This window comes from Mycteria americana, chromosome 3, assembly GCF_035582795.1.
Source record: "Mycteria americana isolate JAX WOST 10 ecotype Jacksonville Zoo and Gardens chromosome 3, USCA_MyAme_1.0, whole genome shotgun sequence".
NCBI lineage: Eukaryota > Metazoa > Chordata > Aves > Ciconiiformes > Ciconiidae > Mycteria > Mycteria americana.
In genome coordinates, this window is record NC_134367.1 from 59109074 (window position 1) to 59134756 (window position 25683).

The 25683-nt window shown below is 36.9% G+C and overlaps 1 protein-coding gene across 1 annotated transcript in view; it reads right to left on the bottom strand.

The window, feature by feature from the left end:
- Positions 1-25039, bottom strand: part of TRDN (triadin) — a 234906-nt gene extending 209867 nt beyond the window's left edge. The window contains exon 1 of the mRNA XM_075498662.1: positions 24568-25039. Within this exon, the coding sequence (XP_075354777.1) occupies positions 24568-24589 (22 nt within the window). The 5' untranslated portion in view covers positions 24590-25039. The remainder of the gene's footprint in view (positions 1-24567) is intronic.
- Between the last annotated feature and the right edge of the window lie 644 nt (positions 25040-25683).

A 25683-nucleotide genomic window follows, 5' to 3' on the forward strand; every position in this document is an offset into this window, starting at 1 on the left:
GTATCATATTACATTCCCGTACATGTGAATGAATGAATGCAACTGGAATAACTAAAAGGGAATAATATATAAAAGGAGTTTCACAACTGATACCAGAATTTACAGACTTCTAAATTCATCGCACAGAGTACTGAAGCGTTGCTCTACAGTTTATGTAATTAAAGCACAAAGAGAATAACCTTTCAACACATATCATGTATATATTGGCAAACTTCTCAAAATTAAAAGGTAGTCTTTCTGCAGACTAAAGGCTTAGAAAGCTGTGACTGGGACTGTCTGTGAGGGAACATTTGCAGATTTATTGGTGACTGATAGTTACAAAAAGGTAATATTCTTTATGAAATGTGGAAAATAGGGTTGGAGATTATGCAGCAACCAATTCTACATGACAAAAGAAATAGAATAGAGATTATGGACTATGAAGAGGATGGTGCATGAAAATTAACTGAACAATTGAATTCAGAAAAGGCACTTATAATTACATATGGTGCTGTGTACTTTTTTAATTTCCTTTTCTGTTATTATATCTGTATTGGTTTTATTTTTGATCAATAGAGAGCATCTGATAATTTAAAGAAGTAAATTGTATTAATCTTTTCCATTCATTCTCCAAGAAATTATGTACACCAATCTTTTGATCTCATTGATTTCAATAAAAAGTTTGTAGAATAAAAGATACATCCTATCAAGCCATTTCATTATCTAGTTCAAAGAAAATACGTACTTCATAGAGTATCAGTAAATAATACTAATAGCAGTACTACTACTAATAAATACTATGAGGTGAAACTAGAAGTTATTAATGCTGTATTTTAAGGTGATATATTTTTTGGGATTGTAATAATGACTGTTTCTTAGGATACAGTACACTACCGTGTGCTATATGGAAAAACAACAAACTAAAGAATCTCTGAAGAAAATAGTTTGACTAATACTAATTAGAAAACCTCTATAACACTATGAACAGAAAATTACTTTCCAAAGATGTACGGCCAGATTAAAATGGGGATGGGGCAACTGCATGAAAGGGAAAAGGTCTTTTGAATACAAAGAGATAATCTCTGACTCAGGAATTTAATTCATTTCATATCCCTAAATGCTGAGCAAGTATTTTGGCAGGGCAAGGGTTAAGCATTTGATGCCTGAACTTAAACTTTTTCCTCAGCTAGTGGCTGCTGACGAAGACAAGATAATGCACCAGCTAGACCAATCCTCTGACATGTTGGCTGTTCTCATGTTCTTGCTGAACTTATTTTCATCAAGTAATACCAAATAAATATCAAAGTCAAAGAAAAACCCATTTTAACAATACTTTATTTCTGTTATTGCTTCTCCATTGCTCTTTATTTGCAATGCTACTTTTATGGAAACAGGATCTTTTCACTTTAAGAACCTGCTGCTTATACCCTACTTGCAATCATAATTCTTCCATTGTGATATTACAACCATTTCCATGTCAATCTATTGTGAGGATTACAGTGATTCCAAATGGGAGGGAGCAGCAAGAGAAAATGAACTTTTAAGAAACAAATCTACTATTTTTATGCAAATGCCCTTTATAATAAAAAGGAGAAATATAAAATGTATGGGGGGATTTTTTTTCCACATGGAAAAATTTTTCAAAACCTGCTGTGAATTTCTAGTGACTCTAAAGAAAAGAAATATGGAAAACTCAGAAACTAAGCTCTATGTTTTTAAATAAGATTCTTACTATATTTTCCTCTTTCTTATATAATGCATCGTATACCTGGTATAAATCACTTTTTGAAATAATTAATCAGCTGAAGCACAGCAGCTCTTCATCATACTCCAAGAATACCAAATCAAAATACTTCCAAACCCCACATTTTCAATCTAGCTGCAATTATCTGAAGGCATGTATCTGATTTTGGTTTTTCTGAGGACAGCTACAAAGATTACTTTAAAGATACTTTTGTGTACATAAAAAATTGGTTGTACCTCATGTAACAAGTTGGCATATGTGGTTAACTCCTTGCCATGAAGATTCAAATGATGGATTTGGACCATTGCTGCATGCAAGGAGTCAGAATCCCCTGAGGGCAACCTGGTCTTCACCCCCACCGGAGCCCTCCTGATCAAGGGGAAAAATCCAAGTAGTAGCAATTCAGGATAGTTTCTCTAGAAAAGCTCAGAGCGTGGAATGTGATAGTAGGGAAGGAAGTCTTCTACACCTGGGAAATTCAATTTTCTCTAGCAACAAGTGTAACTGAGAAAAAAGATCTTCAAAAGATTTTTAAAAGGAATAAGGATATATAACTGAGAAAAGGTCTCTTTGCTCCAGATAGATTTCCCCTGCAGAGAAGAGTGGGAACAAAAATCTTACCAAACACTTCTCCCTCCCCCCCGCCCCCCTTCCCCCCCCCAAAAAAAAGCGCCTTGATGCTTGCAAACCTAATAGGTGACCTCTGCATTTTGGGGAATGCATCATTGGATCCTGCTGAAGAAATACTAATACTAGCTATTACTTGTTCTGGAATAGGCCAAGGTATGAACTGTAGTATTAGATAAATTACATATGAAGAAGAGGAATTCTGTCTATTTGTACAGATGTCTTGAAGCAATCTGAGAACTTCAAGGAGGGGAAGTGGAAACCAGTTTCAGTCAGACCACCATTACACTGTGTTTTAAAACACGATCAGCAGTAAAATAAGTTAACTCCCTCTCTGCTGACATACTTCTAACCTTTGACTTCAGAGAGCCCAGTTAGGTCAGCAGATGTCAGCAGGATTTAGGAGCCCACATCCCATTGAAAATTCATATGAGATGAGTCCTAAATCACTTGAAAAGTTGAACTTCAGTAATTTGGAGCTGAATTTCCGTCTTTCCTTACATGTTTGAATTTCATAGTCTAGTAGAGCATTGGTTGATACTTCAAATTAAGCGGAGGAAAATTTGTCTCATATACCTTTGCAAGGAAGTGTAAAAAATGCCTTCACTTCATTCCAAAATTGCTTATAAAGAACATTATGCAGATATGACCTTTAACCTTCTGGCTCTGTGTGGTTTTTTCTTGTATGCATATGTATTTCGAAGAGCTTTTACATTATTCTGATTATTCAAGTACAACAGACACTGAAGGGATTAGTGGTTAGTTAGTAGTTAAAAGATATTCTGTGTTGTTGAGCCTGCTGAAATAGTCTCATATGACTGATTGTATTGCGACCCTCTCTGCAATAATTCATACCTGAAATGACTTTAGAAAGAAAAGTAAGGGAATGCCTAAGGACCAGGTTTAAAAGATAACAGGTTTTATTGGGAAATTTTATAGAACATTTTACTTACAGCTATATCACTTTGTGTAGTAATTTCTTGAGAACTTAGCAGACCGCAGGGGTTAACAATAATCAACACAGAATAAATTACTTCTATAAAATCAAAACTGCAGGAAGTACAGTTGACAAGAACAAGAAAAGTGCCAATTACTGCACTTTAAACCAGTGACCAACCATGGCAAAGAGACATTGAGCTGCTCCCTTTCCAAAAGGCAGTAGGCTTCACCTTTTCATGATCTGAAAGCTGGACATTTAATTTTTTCTCTTTGAAATAACTCTTCAGTTTGATATGTTTTTTACATTTTCTTTTACAAATGCTGAGATTTGTTCAAAAATCAAATGTTTCATTTCCAGCTTCTCAGTATGCAGATGAGATAAGAGTGTAAATGAATTCTGAACTCACAATCCTAAACTATCAGCACCCTGAAAAATCCATCATTTGTTTGGTTCCACAGCAGAATATTTTATTGATCAATAGTAATACCTTCCCTTCTTTGGAAACAAACTGGTACTCTAAAACAGTAAAAAGAAGTTTTACCTTCCTGTTCATCTTAGAAATCTGACATTTCAGAAAGAGATGCCAAAGGGATATTTAGACGTACTTGTGAGTTGATATAAACTGAGAGGTACATCTTATCTTTTAAAATGTCAAAATGAAGGTTGGAGGAAAATGGTTGCCATTTATCTTAAATAGCATGAAACCTTCTGCAGCAAGAGCACTGTATGCATTCCCTTTGTTATTTGGTTTTGGAAACTCAACTCTACACATCCCTGAAACCTTCAGAGGGGATTAGAGAAAAACACTGACTTTTTTTTGTTATGGAAAAAAAGAAAAAAAATCTGTTCCCATTTGTAAAATAATGATAGTCATAATAAATATTGAAGGTCACTGAGATAAATAATAGGTTACAAATACCTCTGTCTTCACTCTGGGAAAGTGTACTAGTATAAAGAAGCTCTGTAAAGAAAATTCCAGATCTGTGCTTCCTCTGGTGGAACTACAGTTATCTCTCAAATAAGTGTGTCTAGGAATGATTAATAAGATGATTTGCTTGCTTTCTTCTATTCCGAGCTAACCTGACACTGGAGGTAGGACCAACTTTGTTTGTCTTAACAGACTGATATCTACAGCCTCTGAAAATGAAAGCAGTTCTAGCAATAGTTCAATATACTCTCCACAACTTATAGTGCAAGAGAGTCTCACATCACAAGTCTGCCAAGTCTTCCATATGGAGCTATCCAGTCATTACAGCATGCAAAGATGGAGACCACCACATGGATACAGCTTGAATATATATATGCATAAGTCATATTGAAGAGACCTGGTCCCAACTGTCTTACCAGAGACAGAAGAAAAAGGCATTTTTAGCCAACAAGAATACAGAAATTTTTATATTGGGTTATGCAGTAAAATATATATATATTGAAAAGACCTTGCTAAAAAATGAAGAGACTAAATTCCTCATTTGACACAAGGGGAAAACTAGAATAAGTGCTCGTGGCAAGTCAGTCATCTTATGTTACTGATATATCTCATCTGTAAATGACAATTTACTGTGAAACCGTATTACAAGTTGTGCTGTCTGGGAGAGAGAAAACTGAAAGATGCTGAAGAAAATTGTTATGTGGCTTGCAAAACAGTATAACCAATTTCATGAGAGACAGTAGTTAGCTACAGTCCATAGTAAATAGGAACAGGTGAACCAAGGTCCATCTTCTGTCAAGGGCTTACTTTCTAATAAATATGAGAGTACTTCATCTGTATACTTACAGAATAGCTAAAGGCAAGTCCACTACACAGGCACCTAAAATACTAGGGAAACAAGGTTTTCTAAAGCATGCTTTGAAACTTACGTGGCTATCAAAATATACCCCCAATATTCTTTCTGATATACTATTTGTTTTCAGTGTGTGTTCCCATAAGAAAAGATTTCTAGGAAGCAGTGGCAGTCATAATAGAAATGGCTCCTCTGAAGGTTTTGGGTTGTTTTTTCTTTTCTTCTTTTTTGGTCTGAAAGAATTTTTGGAAAATATCCCTTCTGTTTTAGGGCATGAGAGGGCTCTTGAACTGATACCAAGGAACAGAACTCAGTGTTTAGGTAAAAGTTAATGGTGTGTCGTATCATTTTCTTTTTGCAATACCAATTCCAAAAATGGTAATCTGAAGTTGAAGTTTAACCTTGATAGACTACATTAATATTATCATTCATCGCTGATCTTTATTTGGAAATAGGCGTGGTGTCAATGGGGAGCTGAGACACATAGCATACGCTGTCACAAGATCTTTGTTGAGGGTACATATTCACAATACATCTCATCTAAAACATGTTCTGAGATTCGCAAGAGCTGGGAAATCTTTACACCATCTTACAAAGGTTTCTTTAATAGCAGCTAATGCCAGATACTTACATCTTAGATGAAAACTTTGTTTTGAATGAGTATTAAGTAATCTGGAGAAAATGGGATATGTTTTTGAGCCTATTGAGACCCATTCTAAGTAGCAAAATCTTTGACTGAGTAGGAAAAAGTCACTGTGTCCTCCCCTACTCACAGTCATTCCTGAACCAGCTACCATGAATTAGCCATGTCTTAATCCATTTTATTCAGGATTATACCATGGCCAAGTTTTGGAACGTGTGAAAAACTTGTCAATTCAAGTTTGATGAGAAAAGATCACTACATAGTATTCATGTACAGGTACAGAGACTTAGATATCTTTTCTTTTCTCCCTATACAGATATTTTTATGGCACGTCATCTACACACTGAAAAGAAGGAAAACCAAGAAGATTCTCTGAAGGTTACCTGAGGAAAAAAAAATCACTTCAGTTATCATATCTATTCTCTGCATCCATCCTCCTGCCTGCCCAAATCAATCAACACCTGTCAGCAGAACAAGGTCGTGACCAGATTTTAGAAATTGTTAGTGATACCTGACTTTTACCCACAAGTAAATTAACAGCAAATGAGACTATTAGTGAGTCTGTCTTGTACCCATACCTAAGCCTGGAGGACTTCTAATATTGCTAATTTTCACACTACCACATTCTGAACAAACAAAGCCAGTAGAGTTCCTCAAGAGCACAATGAATAGCCTACAGATTGGTTTAGGGACTCTCATTTTTGTGAGCTGGAAATCAGGCTTACAAACCCTCCTCACCTAATTTTATCTATTATAAGGGATCTGAGATTGACCTGCAATTTAAATCTTCCTATCACAGTTCTTCAGATCTCTGCAGAGTAAATGAGATAAAATAAAAAAGACCTCAACTGACCAAACAGATATGAGATTCAGAGTGGTCTCTAATTTATCCCAGTGATAAATGCCAAGAAGTGGTTACCTGGCTACATTATTTAGCTCCAGAAATGGAGCCATTCTGTATAATAATACCTGGAAATATCCCTTGCTAGGCAGTGAGATATCCGTGTGGCATATAAAATGAAACCTGAAATTATGGGTAAGTCTGAATTAAAATGTATGCGCAAGTAAGTACAGTTCCATAACTCTACACTATTACTTGTCTGAAGAAACTATGGAATCCAAATTCAGCTTTTAGGGGTCAGTTATGACTTTTTCCTGTGAAAATGAGTGCATGAAAAGCAACACTTTGATGTGTACACTTTAAAAGGCTATTTGTTTTCTTTCCAAAGTGCAAGTGACGTCCCAATTTCTACATCAACTCTAACTTGAAATGTCATGTAAGTTGTATGATAGCCATGGAAATATGCATAGAAGATACCAAGAAGTGCAAGGTTATTAAAGGAAATATTTTTTTGTGTGTCTTATATTATTGTTATTATATGGGCAGAATATTTTCTTTGCTTAGTCTTTTTTGGTGTATAATAATGGCATTATATAATTTTTGTGACTTACAAAGAGAGAATTGGCAGGATTCTCAACTGAAGAATGTAGCTCAAGATTTTCCCATTTCCTACAAAAGATGCTAACTTATTTTCCCATCTGGCAGAGTAGATCCAAATCCCAAGTGAGTGTTTTTTTCAAGTATATATGCCACAACATTCTGTATTAATGGTTTCCACATAAAGCAATAATAACATAATTTTAAAGCAACATTTTTTTCACTAAGCACATGTGCTGGTTTTGCCTGGGATAGAGTTATTTTTCTTCATAGTAGCTAGTATGGGGCTACGTTTTGGATTTGTGCTGGAAACAGTGTTGATAACACAGGGATGTTTTCGTTACTGCTGAGCAGTGCTTACACAGAGCCAAGGCCTTTTCTGCTTCTCACCCCACCCCACCAGCGAGTAGGCTGGGGGGCACAAGGAGCTGGGAGGGGACACAGCTGGGACAGCTGACCCCAGCTGACCAAAGGGCTATTCCATACCATATGGCATCATGCTCAGCCTATAAAGCTGGGGGAAGAAGAAGGAAGGGGGGGGGGACATTCGGAGTGATGGCGTTTGTCTTCCCAAGTCACCGTTACGCGTGCTGGAGCCCTGCTTTCCTGGAGATGGCTGAACACCTGCCTGCCCATGGGAAGGAGTGAATGAATTCCTTGTTTTGCTTTGCTTGCGTGCACAGCTTTTGCTTCACCTATTAAACTGTCTTTATCTCAACCCACAAGTTTTCTCATTTTTACCTTCCAATTGTGTCCCCATCCCACCGGGGGGAGTGAGCGAGCGGCTGTGTGATGCTTCGTTTCCAGCTGGGGTTAAACCACAACAGCACAAAATTACCCATGTTAGTACAGAACATCTTCCTAATGTGAATATATCTATTTTTTCAGTATTAATTTGCTGAATCATAAAAGTAAAAATGGCTTTTTCCCTACCTCCCTGAAAATGTAAATGTTTATCCACATAAAAGCTATAATACCTGAGGAGGATGGTTTTGGTATAGGATTCAGGCCTTAGAAAGAAAAAAAGAATTTTGATCTGTGGTTTAATTGTTAAGTGACTCAGAGAAGTGACATGTTAATCTTGAAAATGATTCATATGAAAGATTTACTTGTTGGCTAACAGTGCTTTAAACTTATTCAGTGACAGATAAGATAAAAATCTTCTCTGAATTCAAAGATATCTAAAACAGAAGATGATTTATTTTTAATATCTATCTATATAGAGTATGTCTAAAATATCTGTTTATCCTACTTACATTAGGCTTTTAAGCATATAACCCAAAAGAGGGAGAATGCATTAATGATAAGCCTGTGTGTTTGTAATATGCATGAAATAAAAATAATCTCTACTGAGACATGTTTGTGAAATTATTTTAACAATGTAAGATTCCAAATTTTAGAAAATGAATTCAAACTGCACATGCTTGTGCAGAGCATAGAATGTTGCAAAATTATAATTAATTTTAAGTCACTCCCATTGCATTTTTCTAATGAGCACTAGCATAGAAATGGAACAAAAGTGTTGAAACATCTCTTAGTTGCCCTTTCTGGGCATGTCTCTGCCCTATGCATGGATGGAGCATCCATTTACTTACATTTTTGGAATGTGAATCTTTCTGAAGTTCATAGCCTCTCTCAGTTCCTGTGTCTGTGTTAAAACACTAGACACCGAAACAAAATAGAGTTCCACCTTATTTGGTCATGGAAGACCAATTAACATCTAAGTGGACTTCAGCAGAGCAGTCCTCAAACCTTAGTGATACATCTTAGAACAGAGGAAAACCTTTCCACTTTTTTAATGGCATAATCAGTCCAAAAAGCATTCATAATGGTCAAGTCTCACCTCAGTGCAGTTTAAAAGATCTTATTCTGAGTTAAGAAAAGCCTCCATCTCGAGGTGGCTCCTCCATGTTGTTATTGCTAACTGGAACAGAAAGTGAGCTACATCAGGGAAAAATTTTGACCTGGTTGGAATGATAGTTTCCTTATTTCCTCCCATGGATTCTAAATCAAATAATCTTTAGCATCTGCTGTAAACATGCACAAAGTCATCCCCAAACCATTCAGCTCTCATCCACAAGCTGTAACACCTCCCCACGTTCTCTGTAATAGCAGATCCATGGAGTAGGAGCTCCAGTATTCCTAGCCCACAGTAACAGCAGGTGCTTACAAAGTTTCCACCCAGCCTGAGTGCCTTGCATGCACATCAGACACTTGCAGGACCTCTATAATGTTCCTGGCATCTCGCCCCAGTCTTAGTTCTTTTGTGCTTCACTCCCTGACTCTCATGGTGATAGGAAAAAGAGGAGAACAAAGGTTCTCAGGAAAGGAGGTTCAAAGGAGAACAAACCTATGCCTGAAGTTCAACCATGATGCCTGAAAAGGATATTTAGGCATATTTGTCCTGATTTCATCCCATTCTCTTTCATCCAACAGAAAAACCCTTTTGTTCCATATCAATGAAATAGAGGCAGCAGCTGAAAGGACATTTTTCAGCCTGGTATTGCTTTCCAAACTGCCTGTGCTATATTCAGAAATCTTTGAGTTATGCTCAAAAATGCCCCTATAAACACAATGTTTTCCTGTTTATTAAGCCTTCACATAGTCTCAGGTCATATTCAAAATGCGCAACTCTGTTCTGGGTGTTTTTATAGATCTTCAAATCTGGACTTATTTGCCCCTAGTCTTCTAACATTTATCTTCCCTCCCGCTCAGGGGGGCCTGATGTAAGGCCCTACTATTTTCATTCAAAAGAAAGGAAGCGATGGAACAATTAAGTAAAGAACGAAGGCCATACTGGAAGTCTGGCAGGAGACAGCTGAACCCAGGTCTCCTCTTCTAACTTCTGCCTCTTTGCTCCTCTGCATCGTGTAACGTTTAAGCTAAATCTATTACAGGCTTCCTCTAAGTGTAGTTGTTCGTATTCTTTGCCCATCTTTTCAAGCCACTTATACACATTCAGCATGTGTATAAACTTTCTTGAAATCTTTCCATCTTGGATTTTAAGAATACCAAAGCTACTGCTATTTTCTCATTTCAGGAAACTTTCAAGCAATTCTCTGAAGTTTCTTTAATATTAATACAGCAGTCTCAACTGATAACTTTGTCAGTATAACTAAAAGAGATAGAGATGTCCTCTGCAGATGTAGAAGTTGATAGTCCCTTCTAAATTTTTAAGAAAGCTTTCGAGAGCTACTTAGTTATTCTAAATACATCTTTGCAAGATTTTGCTGGCTGTTATATTCTGGTCAAAGGCCTATTCATCATCTAACCTTTCTTTATTAATTTCCTTTTCTATTATATCAATAGAGTGCAGCTTCAGCTGTAATTAGATAAGTGCTAATAAATAAAAAATGCATACTTTCATATTTATTGAAGATGAACATTTACATTACAGTCGATATTTCAGCCTTACAGCTTACATTGACTATATTCTTATGGTCACATAACTGATAATCTTTCACTCACTAACACAATTCATCCCCCCAAAAGTACAATACATTCAGAATACTATTAAAGTATTATTGTGGAAGACAAGAATAGACACAAAGTGTACCTAAAATAATTAAATGACTAATAATGAATAACATTCGCAATATGAAATAGAAATAGGCCATAAGACATTGTACTACACTCGCTATAACTTTTCTTGGCTTTTTATTTAAAGTTGTGCTTTATTTAAACCTTAGGCCAGGTGCCACATAGGAAGTGTGAAAGAAACTGTACAGGATGATATTCTTAAAGAACTCTACCTACATACTGCACAGCATCCCGTGCACTCCCCAGGACCTGCGCAGGCAGGCTACTTTTGATAGATTAGTGGAGAAAAGCTAAAGTGCCTTTAGGGTTCTTCCACTATTGGGAACTGCGACAAAAGTTCCACACCACCTAACCAGGCAAATAAGATTTAAAAAAGACATCAGTCTTATTTACAGCTGAGCCTATTTCCAAGTCCAGATCAACAGTTCATTCCTGCTCATCCTGCTGACCAGGGCAGGAGTGGTATTGTTAGCTTTTAAGGGACATCCTCAAGACATCTGTTGTGGGAGAGAGCTGGAACTTTTTCTTTGTCACCAAATGGGCAGGTGCAGGTTAGATTTTCTTCCCTCCATTTCTAGAAATGCTCAGACCTGGCGGACTACAACCTGACAGAGTCCCTTGGGTATTTATTCCTCAGAGGGTGCTATTCCCTAGCAAACCACTACGCAAATGGACTCAGAAGACCACTAAACATCAGGGGCTTGTTAAAGTCACTGTTCCAGTGGTCAAGTGCTGAAAATGTTGTTATTAGGTCTGCAAGTATAAGAAAGTGTAAGATCTGCTTGTCATGGAAAAAAAATTGTCAGGATTTGTGTTAGGCACAGTGTAGTTCTGTCCCAGCTGATACTTCAATTCACAGGGTCCCGCAATTAGTATCACCTTTCGTCAGGAGCTACTTCTCTGAAGAAAAAAGTATAGAGTAAAAAGTGTTAGAGTGCTGAAGCACTTGCAGATTCATATAGTGGAAATTTGAGGCAGGTAACTTTTATACAGAATAAATTCAGGTGATGCCTTTGGAAGGGCACAAGCCATGAAAATGCTATTTGTACAAGAGATTCACAGAAAATTAATGGTCCATGTGTTGGGAAGTTCACATTATTCATATCTATGTCCAAAAAAGTGTTCATGAAATGTTGGTTATAAAATCAATGAAGAATAAAATAATTTATGATTTCCTTGTCTTCCCACTTCATTGCCTTAGCATCTAAGTTGGAAACACAAAACAAAAGAAATGTTTCTGCAACCAAAAGTAAATCAGCAACTTACTAACTGATAATAAAGGACTAAAAATATATGCTCTTTCACATAGAACATGTGCTCTTCTTTTTCAGCTGATGAGACACTACTGTAGTTCTAGTTTTATTCAAAACCATTGAAAATATTCTCTACAATCACTGGGAGAATAAAAGGTAATATTTCTACATTTAATGTAGCAGAAAAGTTTGATTCTACCAATTAAAAGAATGAAAGGCATAAAAGAACATGAAAGATTGAAAGCAAACACAGATATGAAGTCTTGACTGTAGTTGAAAACAAGAGAATCTTTTCCAAAACCAAATTCAGAGATTTAGCAAACTTCATGTTGGCAACTTTCATTAAAGACCTAAGTAAGTGCATCTACTTTTTGAAGACTTAGAATTATTCAGTTAGACAAAGTGAAATAATTCTCAACAGAAGCTTAAAGATAACAAAGATTGTGTTAGTAGTAATAGCAACAATAGTGATTTCAAAGATATCGACTTGACTTATTCAATGAGTCCACAAATGTAAAAGAGTTTACAGTAAATGTAAAAACTGGAATAAAAATAGGACTGAGACAGAGAAAAAGGTGGAATGATATCTTCAAGAATATGAGTGTAGAGAATATATTCTGTAAAAGCATGAACACATTAGCTGAGTTTTCATTCACACTAACTTGAACCAGTGAATCTGTGGGAAGGTTGTTTTCACTTGTATATTCCTTAGGGACAGCTGACAAAAGCTGTTTTAGTGGGGAAACTATTGAGACAACTATTACAATAAAATATACTTTCAAAAGTACACCGAAGTTTTGGAAGTCTACAGTATGATTCTGCGAAATCCCAGACTTTGAGACAGGGTGCAGTTCTTCATGAATTGCACTAAGCCTGAAGATTTTAACACCTCCATTTCTCTGTCTGCAGAATACACAGAATATTCTATTTTAAAGTGCATTAATGTTGTATCTCATGTTTAATTTATATTTACTTAAATAAAGCACACTCTAAAAGAGAATGTACATACCTTTGGTATCGCTTACATTCAAAGATGAGATCTGAGAGAAGAAAGAGGAACATGGTGTACAGCCAGAACTTCACAGGCTGTTGTAAACACTCCATTTTTTTAGCACACTTTACACATTTTTGTTTGTTTTGATACCTATTCTTGTGCAAAAAAGAAAAATATCTGTGGTTTTTTGGTAGGTTGGTTGGTTGGGATTTTTTCAGTTTAGAGACTGATCTCCATATCACATAGTGAACTACAGGCTGTTCACCAGGTATCTGAGAAAATGAGTAGTGCAGGGTGGGAAGAAGATCTAAGGAATTTTCTAGGGACTTACTATTACAAGCTTTATTTCACCATTCTTAACACAAGGACCTAATATTAATCATAACTATTTGTTATGTCTTGTGTGCCTACATGACCAGGAATTCAGATTTCTGCACAATTTTTTGCAGACGTCCTACAGGACAAGAGGAAAGGTGTCCCTTCCTGCTTATTGAAATAAACATAGAAAAACAGGGAGAGGTGGAATTAGCTGAAAATGAGATTGCTGGGCTAGCAAACAGACACATAATAGCATTATAAGGTGTTTTTTGTTGCTAGTTAAATAATTTCACCTGGAAAACAGCTGCCTCCTCCAGTGGGATAAGGTTGACACTGGAATTGCTCCAATGCAACCTATGTACATCTATTTTCAAGAGAAGATGCAATCCATATCTTTCTACCTGGGCATTTTCAGGGGAAGAAGGAACATCTGGAAGTTAAAATTGTGTTCACATTTGAGAAATGCCAAGAAAATGTGAACAGCTTAATGAAAGAATAAAGGGGAAGTGGCTGAGTCTGCAGATACAGGGAATCAATGGTTATGACTTGATGATGTTTGTAAATAAACATTATGCTGCATTCAACATCTCTTAGAGCAGCTCAGGGCCACAGAGAGAAGAATGGACATGGGTTGGTTGAAATTTTACATAATGTTTGCAATATCTCAGGAAAGGTCACATTATGAAAGAAATCTTGGGCCTTAGGCCTGCAAAGACACTTGTCTAGTTTTAAATTTAGGCACCTATATGCCAGGGTCTGAAGCCTTATTGTTAAAACTCATTAAAGATGAAGATTTATTTAAAGACCAGTTTCTGCTATGGGGAAAAACGCTTTTGGAACATGAAGATTTCTGAGACTCAAGAATAGACTCAAGATCACTGTAAGTACAAGAACCAAGAAGTACTCTTGCTGCCTGTCCTTCTTGGAGTAGTGGTGATTTGAGACAGCAGAACTAAGAATCTAATAGACAGGATAATTAGGGGGAGAACCAAAGGTGGGGAAAGGGAGGAATGAAGGCGGGTTGGAGAGGCGTCTGCCCATGGGGAGCACGGGCTCAGCCGCCCTCCTCCCTGCACTTGGGGATGTGGGACCACCGCAGCCACCTAGCACTGGGAGGAGCGGCGTCCCACTGCAAAGGGCTCTGGCGGGGGGCAGTGAGGAAGCTCATAGGTCCTGAAGCCCACCACATCTGGCCATCTCCAGCAGAGTGGAGAGTGGAGTAATCTCTTTTCTTCCTGTTTGGGTTACTTATGTAAAAAAAAACCAGTCAGGAAGCAGAAAACATAACGCGTGATTTATATAGCTAAATAGAGCTGGTAAGCACTAGAAATACTCTCACGAATTTCAGTGTTCACTTTTGGAGAGTTGTATAGTTTAACATTTACTTTACTAGAACATTAAAGCTTAAAAACATTACCAAGAAGTAATATTCTCTAAAATATTAAGGAAATCAAAGAATCTTTACAAGTTAAAATTATTGTAAGATTCTAGTGTAGAGACTATTGCTTGCTACACGAAATACAGTGATTAGTCCAATGCAGTCCTGACCTCTAGGCTCTACCACAGTAAGTAATAATAATAAAAAATAAAATAGATCCAATGCTACTTTATAGTTCTGGCAGCCTCTGCAGATGCGATATTATTTCTGGTTTTCTATGCTTAGCATGACATACTGAAGACTGGATAGCAACCATGTTGTAAAACTAACTTAGTCATTTGTACCTCTTTTGTGAAACTGCCTTTAGCACTTCACAGTGTGAAATACATTAGCCTAGAGTGGGCAATAAATGAAACGATAGCAAATATATTTTAAAAGGAACTTCCTGCTAATTAGTTTTTAAGACAAAAAACTAGCCCTCATCATTGTTTTGCCTGTATAGTTGAAATTATCTTAATTCATCAACTCAGGCAAAATTGCACATTGCTCCCTACCCCGATACACTAATATCTGAATATGCACATTTATTTCACATTTAATTGTAATTTTAAATGTGTGCTGAAGCCTCATCAATATTTGTAGCTAACCTTGAAAAGCAAAAAGGCTTTCCTGAAATTGCATTTTCACATATTTGGAGCTGTTTTCTCCATGGTTTCCAAAGTTAGTAAGGTCCCTTCTTTCCAGAATAACAGCCACCTAGCAAAGTTTCCCTTGTGATCTTTCTTACACGAGCTCTGTATAGATCACTAAAAGAAAACAACAACAAATCACTGGAAACCTCTAGTTCAATAGCAACTTGCAGGCAAAATATAATAAAGTTGTATTACAAAATCTATGGATTTCTCACTTGTGATAAATGCAGGGAATAGGCATGGAGGTGTGTCTCTGGGCAGAGGGCCCTGATGCACTTGCTTCTGGAAGGGGAAGGAAGAGAGAGAGTAGGCTGGGAAAGAAGAGTTTTGGCTGTTACTGATCTGGAAATTCATCTCTTCATCTGGTTTACTAACAGCAGAATAGAGCACTACATTCTCCAGAGCATTTCAGGTGGCTTTTATGTAATCAATACAAAATTACAATGTCTAGAACAAGAGACGCATTTTAGTATAAATGTATCTCACATGGATTAATTCTGCTTGGGCGTCTGATAACAGGGCTACTCTTGCTGTGAGAAAAATGCTTGTATTTAGTTCTGAGTTGACATGCCTCCGACTAAAGTGATAACTTTATCAAATATATTTACAAATTTAAAAAAAGAAAAGAAAAAAAAGCTTTCTGAGGCCTTCCTTTTTTGAAGCAGGAGAAAACCTTGAATGCTCAGATTTCACTCTCTACTACCAAAAATAACATCCTCATCAACTTTACAGGTCGTGACACAAATTAAGAGCAGAGTATATAGTGATTCTGCTCCAAGTGATAGAATGTAGTCAGCCATCTAGTCATGCAGCTGTCCCAGGCAGACAGGAGTCACATTCAACCTCTATCACGGATCTTTTGCTATAATTAGTGTTATGATAATACTGCTGGTAAAAAACCAAACCAAACCAAACCAACAGTAAATATTTAAAAGGGTGAGCCTAACTTTGGATATCTCCTTGTGAAATGCTCACATTTTTTAATCCTGTCAGGAATGGTGATGCAACAAAATCTTGAAGTTTTCCCTTAAAGGGCTTGAAGGGCTTGAAGTTTTCCCTTAAAAAAAAGAAAAGCAATGGAAATTATACTAAATTCATGTTACAATTACAGTTTAAATATTGGGGTTATAAAACTATGAAACGTATATACGTTTCTGAACTGTATCATATACATAAGATATCACCCCTTTGGGGTGTTAAGTTGTATCCTGCATCATACATGCCTATGTACCAATTCAGTTGACTTCAGTAGGAGTTACATAGATAGACCTGAACCCAAAATTAAGATCCTACCTGTTATAGGAGGAAAAGGTCAAAGCAAAATGAGGATCTTAACATTTGAATAGATGTATTAAATTATGCCTCTAAAAACAGTAACATAGTTACCAGAAAACTATATTTATGGTAATTGTGTCAATTGTGAGTAACCTCTTAGCGAAGATTGAAACAAGATTTAGCCTTCCTGACATGCATAGAGAACCACAACTTAAATCTACATAATGGAATATAGGAAAAAATTGAGTTCATTTACATACCAAAGGAGGCTACAAAGGCTTAGATTCATTGTGCCTTTGACAATTTGACTCCAGGCAAAGGTACAGAGATACTTTTGAAGTTGTGAGAACATAAGCATGTACAGGGAGTAGCAGGTCTTTACTCATTACATATTTGTAAAGGATTTTTTAAAACTATCTTTGAAGATAGAAAGAGAAGACTTCTCTAGTGAGAACGTTTTTCTGTGCTTGGCATTTTATGTTTTTCTTTCTTATGGCAAATGTCTTTGCATGGCACCAAGCAGAACTTTTAGGCCAGAGACAAATTCATACTGAGCTATAGGACTTATTCTAAAAAAAGCCCAAATTAGCCACAGGACTCAAGTGAGGCTTATTCAGGACTTAAAGCCACACCTTTTTCATTCTGATTTCTAAGGGCAAAACCCAGCACTGACCATGATTTTGAGCAACTGATTTGACTGAAATTGTAACAGGGGTGAGTTTTAGCATATAAGAGTTTGGGATGAAAAAAAATAATCAGTATCTTCTGCAGCTTTTCTGTTTAGCCTCCTCTACCTTACATGGTCTGTTTTGTTAGCTCAGCATTTTTTCTCAAAATCTAATGAATCTGAAGAATAATGTAGCTGCTCACTGTGTGTTTTACCACATTTTCCTGATTATGCTGTGCATTTAGAGAAGGGACCAGAGTTACATCTCCTGCATATTACCTGCAGTATTATCTGTCAGATCTTGGAAGAAGGAGGAGAAGAGAAAGAGAAAAAGGAAGCCTATTACAGAGCAAAAAAATTATCAGAGGCTGTGAAGAAAGGGATAGAACGTGGGACAGGACAAGATGCATTGGCAGTGTCATCTGGTATCTCTGCTGCTACCTATTGGTGTCGCTGCCTCTACCGTTTGTCAAATATTCAGTAGCCATCTACTTGCTTCATAATTCCTGAAATAGACTTACTTACATAAATCAACTCTGCTGTAGGCACATATTAGGAATAAAACTAGGAGCTAAATCTTGCTGGTGGTCCCTTTTGACCACATACTGCTTAAACACATTCCCACTCAGGGATCTAAAGTCTGAATGTTCATGTTCCAATGCACCAAAGCAAGTTTTATATAAAGACACAGGGCTAAGACTAAAATATGAAATAATCATAATTTCCATTGAAAATGTTTAAAGCTGACAAGAAAAAATGACAGTGGGATCATATGGATAAGAAGTATAGATAGTTTCCCACAGCTTTAAGTCTTCAGATGCAGTGACTTTACAGTTCAGGTCTGCTTATCTCCTTCATGCTCCCTGTTACCAGTCTGATCTGCCAACACAAAGCAGTAAGGATATTAAGCCTGTACTTCTCTGTAAAGTTCTCTTTGACCATACCTTTGAACTGGTTTTAAATTAGTGTGAAATCACTGTAGAAAAAAAAAAAAACACATTGTTGCTCTTTTACACCTATCTGCAACCACTGAAGACATTTCAATATTAATCGTTAATAATGCTCCTTCAAATGATTCTGCAGTGGGGGAAGGCAGGGAATATAATTGTTGGTGCTTTCTGAATTACAAACGGAAGTTTTCTTTAAATGCTTTTAAAAATACACTTTTTAAAAATTAAATATGAAATTAAGAAAACCTGTGCTAAGGACTACACTTTTACATTACTATCTATTGAAATAACTTTTATTTAAATGAAAAGCTATGATCAAGCCATTACAATTGTGAAGAAAACTAAAGAAATCACTGAGGTGTTGAAAACCACTGGCTAAGAGGATGGAGTCAACTTAAGCTAGCCTTTTTTTGAGATCATAACTTGTTTGCAAATGCAAATAATATGTTCTTAATTTCAATTTATTTTATTATTTGAACTCAATTATTATCTTATCCTATGTCAAGAAGTAATTAGGATTTTTTTTTAAAAAGTAGAAAATATGTTTTCTTTCTCTAACCTTTGAATAAACATTACATGAAAGAAAATGAGCTCTATCAGTTATATATTCTTGTAGGAAGCAGTGGCCAGAAACTAAATTACAAATAGTATTATATTTGTTTAATAAATCACTTAGCTTATCAAAACAGACTCTATTTAAAATTTACTTTTCCTATATATCCAGTACATTTACAGTAGACAAATAAACAATTTTTAAATGCTAGGTTTGTACCATTTTAATTTAATTCCAATTTTGATCCTAATGAAGCTTGACAGAAATCACAAGTAAAAATGAAATCATTATCTAGTAAAAAAGAAATGCATCATTTACCTTTCTCTATCATAAAAAACCACCATGTAAAGACTAAGAATCTGGATAAATGGCTCCTGAACTAATAGACAGACATTTAGGTTATCTTTCTCTCTAAGAGTAAAAGGCACAAATTTAGTGAGAAAGGCTGTATTCAGTCACCATATTACTAATCAACCAACAGGAATCAGTGACTCTCTTCCATTCTTTTGGGAAAAAGAATAATAGATGACATATGCAAAAAAGATTGAAATTGCTGTTTTGAAATCCAGGTTTCTTGTTTGCTGTTTTAAATCATGATTAAAATTGGTGATTTAAAAGGTTTTTCAATCATTTTGATTTAAAGCAATCCAGCCTCTGCTGCTTTAAATGTGGTTTAAGCTCGTAAAATAAGCACTGTCCACTAGTTCAATCTGCTTAAACAGAGCAGAAACCAGGGAATATCAGCATCAGAAAGAAAAGGAAAGCTTCTCCATTTCCGTAAGCAGCTGACCGGCCTCAAAGAGGGCAACTCTGGTTTCTCTGTCCTAAGTGTGTCCTGGACTGAAGCCAGACCTGCATTATGAAACGTGTTTTAAACTAAACCAGTTTCTGCTTTCCAGAGCAGAGCAGTAAAAGCGGCATGAATCCACCTCTTACTCAGTGTTTACATTGTACGCAATGGGTAGAAGTACTCAAAATATTTGTAGACTAGATTTTTTTTAAGGATTAGGTACCTGAAGGTGTAGATTGGGGCTTTTGAGAATCTAAGTAGTTGCACAGATTTCATTTTTGAATCAGAGGGAACTGATCACCCCAATAACTTGAAAACGCTACTAGGCTTTTAAACATATTTCTCATTATATAAGTAACATTAAAATATGTTCCAAATACTTATAAGCACAAGGTTCTTTTAAAAAAAGTGAAGAAATCATCAGACCTACAGTCCAGCTGTTTGCACACAAGTAAACACAAGTTAACTGCACACACACACACACTTTTAGCCCATCGTGGACTACCAACACGATGCATTAGCTTAAACCTCTGGTTCATAGATTTTAAGGCTTCCTGCTGTCCATAGCTAGCTGACTTTCTAAGGGGCTACCTAAGGTAACGAAATGTTAGAGTTTCTCTGTACCAACTGAACATGCATAGATACCATACCAGCTGTGAGTAACGTTGCCCACAAATTCTTAAACCTTAAACTTAAGCTAACAGAGTTGACCTCATGCTTGCTTGCCTTAATAGGCTACAAGAAAACACCCAGGCTGCAGCCAAACTAACCAGCTCACCAGGCCCACAGGCACAGGGGAATCCAAGTTTTAAGGAATTTCAGTGATAATTTGAAGCTTCTATTCTCTCCAAAGACTTACTTTTTTACAGGCAGTCCTGGGTTTTCTGACTTTCTGTCTCTCCGAGTAATTAGGCTGTTGACTTTGCCTGGTACTTCTGAACAAGAGCAGACTGATTCCTTAAAAAAATCATTGCAAAACCTGTTGTATTTTCCTTACCCTGCTGCAAAAGGTATACTATCTGCTTCCTCGTCAACACTGAAAGCCAGAAAAAGAAGCCATTTTTTCCTTTTGGAAATTCGCTTGTTGCAAATAAATTCTATAGAAACCTCCTAACTCAATGCTTAAACAGCAGTCTAACTGAAGGCTAGGAAACACCTAACATGCCTTTAGCCATCAAAATGAATCATCTAATCTAGTTTATTCATCTAGGCCCCTTTTGCAGTCGGCACAACTAGCACCTCTAGCAGCAACTCATGAATTACCATGAGAAGTAGCTATCTCCCTCTTGCCTGTAGTGTGACTTCGCTAAACTTTTTGCCAGTTGGAGACTGCTGTTAGCTTCTGGCCATCACCCTCGTGAAGTCGTTATGATTTTACCCTCTGGCTCTCGTGTGTTATTTCTCATACATTATCAGTTTCACGGATATTAATCTTCAAGCGTACAGATCCTGTTAAATCTGCCTTTTGAAATGGTTTAGATCTTAAAACTTTTCGTAGTTACCAAATAGCCTGAGAAAAGGACCGAAATCCAGAAGCTAATTTTGGTTTTGTCACTGACAAGCCGTGTGTGGCCTCGGGGCTAGCCTGTCTCCTTGCAGCCTGCTCCGAGACTGAGGAAATGTGTAGTTGCACAGCTCTCGGCAGCAAAATAGGGAGCAAATTGTGACTCATTGTCACATTTCTGTTTGACTCCTGCTTCTCTCTTGCTCCACTGGGGAAATAAGTTGTGGCAGACAAACAGCTGGCATAGAAACCTTGTCTTTCTCCTCTTCTCACCTCCCCGGATTAGATCAGTGCACAGTCTCCAGTGCATTGCAGCAGGCAGAGCTGAGTCTCTGTTCATTCTTCCCTGCATGGGAGGATAAAGTGTCAGGGGACAGCCATCAACCTTGCACTGCGACCTGCAGTAGATTGGACTAGAAAGAACCAACTATAGGGCTGCTGCTGGAACTATTGTGCACATACAGATTAAGCTGTGCATTGGTAGAAGCCATTTCTCAGAGGTGCCAGGCTTTTTGTATTCGTATTTCGGCGGTGGCAGCTCTAACTACATCTGCCATTCAGTCCAGTCCAATCCTTGTGTTCATAAACACAGCAGAGTAGCATAGTTAGATACCCGTGGCTTTCTAGGCAAGCTCTTAAGTGGATCACAGTAAAGTCCCTGGCCATTACAGAATACTCAGTAACAGCTGAAATGTAATAATAATAATAATAATAATAATAATAATAATAACAATGATAATAATAATAGATCCTGAGAGTGTTGCAAAGACAGAGTACTTAATATCTGTACTGAGATTTTTTTGTATATAGTTTTAAGGACTTCCACATTTTAATAGTACATTTCTGTGGTTGCAATTACATGTAATATGAGGATGCTAAAGATAATCCTTTGGAATCTTCTCCTAAATATTTGCCAGCAGGAGACCTAGGTCCTGCCAACTTTCTAAGGACATTTATAAATTGCTGTCTTCAGAGATCTCCTTCTATCTTTCACTGGGTACACTTCACCAGTATTTCCACAACTAACAATTTGTAGCTGTGGAAATGAATAGGCAGTGCATGTGGCTTGCGATGCAAGTAGGCAGGCCAGGGTCATTGCTTGCTGACTACATTTTTAACCTACTTAGTTTTATTGTCATTACCGTGATGTTGACTTGAAAGAGCACCCCATCGGCCCCGTGCATCTGTCTCTGGATAGATCATGGTATTGACATGGGCTGTCAGAAGAAGACACCTTGAGATATGCACCAACAGTATCTCTGCCAGGGCTGGACCATCTCTCTAAACCAACAGCCACACTGGCCATGACAGTGTTGAAGCCTGCATCTTGTTGTGCCGTACTCTCTGACGTGTCAGCGTGGTACCCCAAAAAGCAAGGAGCCTGACTGTCTAGCTGATGTGTGGCTGACAGCGTAAAATAGAGTTAAGAATACCTACCACAAGGAGCAAGTACTTTAATCCTAATAAAGTCACAAAGACCCCAGCAAATCATGGGCTGGGATGTAGTACGACACAAAATAAAATCAAAAAGGAATTGTGTGAGGCAAGAGGTATTTTAATTGTTTTTTTTTATTTGTCCAAACTATATGTTGCTGAAGTTTAGATCTGAAATTTCAGACTGCCTTGTGAGTGCCAGCAGTAGCCCCAGAGGAAAATAAACTGCAGTGAAACACTAGCCCCAGGCTGAATTCTTCGTTTTCTGCCACAAGTAAAATTTCCATCTTGTGGATCCAGAGTTTAAAAATTAGCCAATCAACATAAGCCCATTCCAAATATAAGAAAGAAAACCAAACCAAAACAAAACAAAACTAAACTAAACTAATTATATGGCTTATTTACTTGTCATGCTGAAGGTCAGGTTACTGTGGAGCTGATGCCCCTTATCACCTAAAGTCTATTTCTTTGCACAGAAAAACACATAGGAAAGACACACAATATTACAGCTAAGGAACACCTGTAAAAACACTATAAAAGCACAATCAAAACATAATAAAACATTGCTTTATTTTTATTTTTGGGGGGGTCTTTTATTTTCTTTCTTGAATAAGATAAATGACTGAAAAGTCACTTCCAGACTGACTGAAAAGTCTTCTAGTTTTGCTAGTAATTTTGGACTAAAAATCTTGTTAATTTGTTTTTTTTTTTTCGCTTGGAGAACCTCTCAAGAGGTACTTCCATACTGCTCCTCTGACACTGCATTAATGCATGCATTTTGGAAGACAAATATAATTTCACAGATTTCTCTGATAGCAGCTACAAAATAACCAGTGTTTCCAACAAACCTGGTTAAGAATATCCAAATAAACTAGTGCTAGCATTTGGGTTAGGGCTGTCAGGCTGAGCCACCTGTTTTGGCAGTATTTGCTGCCAGAAGCAAAATATAGATCCGTCCAACTGCTGATTAAAAAATCATACGCACATCATCTCCTTGCTGTGGCTAACCAGACATCAGGCAAGGATTGTACAATTTGACGTAGTCCTAACATCAATCCTTTAGAAGACAACGGGCTCACTCTCTAATAGCGCTTAATGCAGATCCTCTTACAAATATTAACAATGAAAAATGGAAGATGAAAAGTACAACTTTCATACACTGAAATGCCATGTAACCTTGACAAGTAGAATAAAAATAACTTTCACAAGACTGTTTAAAAGCATTTTTTTGGTAGTGTTATTATTAAATTCAGATAAACAGTGGAGTAATCCACACTGGAAAAGAAAGGTTGGAATGAAATTCAACTAAAATATTCTGTATTAAATTTAAAGAAGGTTGCATTTTAAATATATCCCCTGTCTGACTGCAGTTGATAAAATATTGTTATGCATCTAAAATGTTATTTAAATATGAATGGTCAGGAAATATTAAAGTACATGAAATATTCATATTTTAGAATATGTATTTATTGGTTAATACAATTGCCTTTCATTCTTGCAGGCCTAGCTCTGACTTACTTATTTCAGCACAACTTTCACTGACTCCTTTAGAAGTTTACCTGAACAAGGATTGCGGAGTTGATAGCTTTTACCCTTCAGCACCTTCATGTACAGTTCACAAATACTCTGTGCTTCCTAGCTGAAAAATCAGGGCCACCAAACTAAGCTATTCTGACTCTGGCAAATCTCTGATTATAAGGGACTACCAAAGCTTTACCTGAGCAAAGGCTTGAGGGTGGAAACACCTGGCATTCAGACATTCCCCTTGTATCACTCAAATGGGGCTGCCAAAGCACTGTTGTTCTGCAAATGAGACTAATGCTATTTTTAGAGGTGTACAGAGATCTAGCTTCAGTAACTGGTAGAAACTTAGGCTACAGGAGTGAAAAATTAAAAAGAAAAAACAGGAAAGAAAAGTATAAAGCAATCCAACAAACAAAATGAAATGATCCTGGAGTGAGAGCGTTATTTGCTAAGAGCAACAAATCATATTGACACACTAGCTCAATTACACTGTCAAAATACATATCATTTTTGGTTAATTATATTTGAAAATAGTTACCGTACCTTCTGCTGTGATCTCGGCCATGATGATGATGGTAAGAGATACTCTGTTAAAAAGGTCAAGATCTACTGTGGCAGCTTAGATAATACTTCTGGGTTGCCGGCTCTTGCAGGAGCTGCAGAATGAGAAGGAGGGAGGTCCTCTGCTTTTTCTAATTCTGTTCCTTCTTCTTTTGCGCCCCTCTGAACTTTCTGTTTCCTCTGCAGACTCCTGCCCTGCCAGAGCAACCTAAGGCCTCCAGAGGGAAGACTTAAAGCTCAGTCTAAAGTATCAGCTTCTAACAAAAATAGCCATGTCTCACAGTGAATCTTCAGCATGTTTTGTCTAATGTCCTAAGAACCATGCACACTACAAATAAAAAGTAAAAAAGCCCAGCTCTAAACAGGACAGGAACTCATGGAAAGGCAGCAAAAAGCAAAAGAACTGGGAAAGAACTGTTTAACGCTCCTGCAGCCTCGCTAGCATAAGTGCAGTTCTTTGGGGGGTATGTCAGGAAACATGAAATACAGAGTTCAAAGTAACCTTATCCATCCCAGCTCAACTTTATTCTTAGCACACTCAGTGCTTAGCACATTCTTCCTGGCCTTATTTGGTTTGGGGAGGGTCCTATGAAGCTTACCGCTGACTAAGGGGGAGGGTAAATTTAGGTGATTTTCTCCACTTTGATTCTTAGTTGCAGTTCAGAGCCAACTAAGACACCACTTTAAACCTATGAAATTGGTAACTTCTTCAGTTTGGATTTTTTTGGTACTCTTCTGATTTGCTGCAATTATCACACATACCTGTGAAGTTCATCTAAGTATTACAGAACACTGTTAAAAATGTAAAAAGTAATAGTTTGTGTAGTCTAAATGCATGAAGGCAATATGCAAAAATATTAAGCAGATCAGATTTTTTCTAGGTCTGATCCATGGAAACAATTAAACAGCTCAAAAAATCTGTGATTTTAAACAAGATTTTATAAAACTGAAAATAAGTAGACCTTTAAAACAATTTAAAGGCACAAAAATACTAACAATTTAAATAAGAATAATGATTTAAAAACCTGAACAATCTTTTCATTGCATTGCTTGCAATTTCACAGCTGTGGAATTATGCATGTGGGCAAGAGCTTGAAA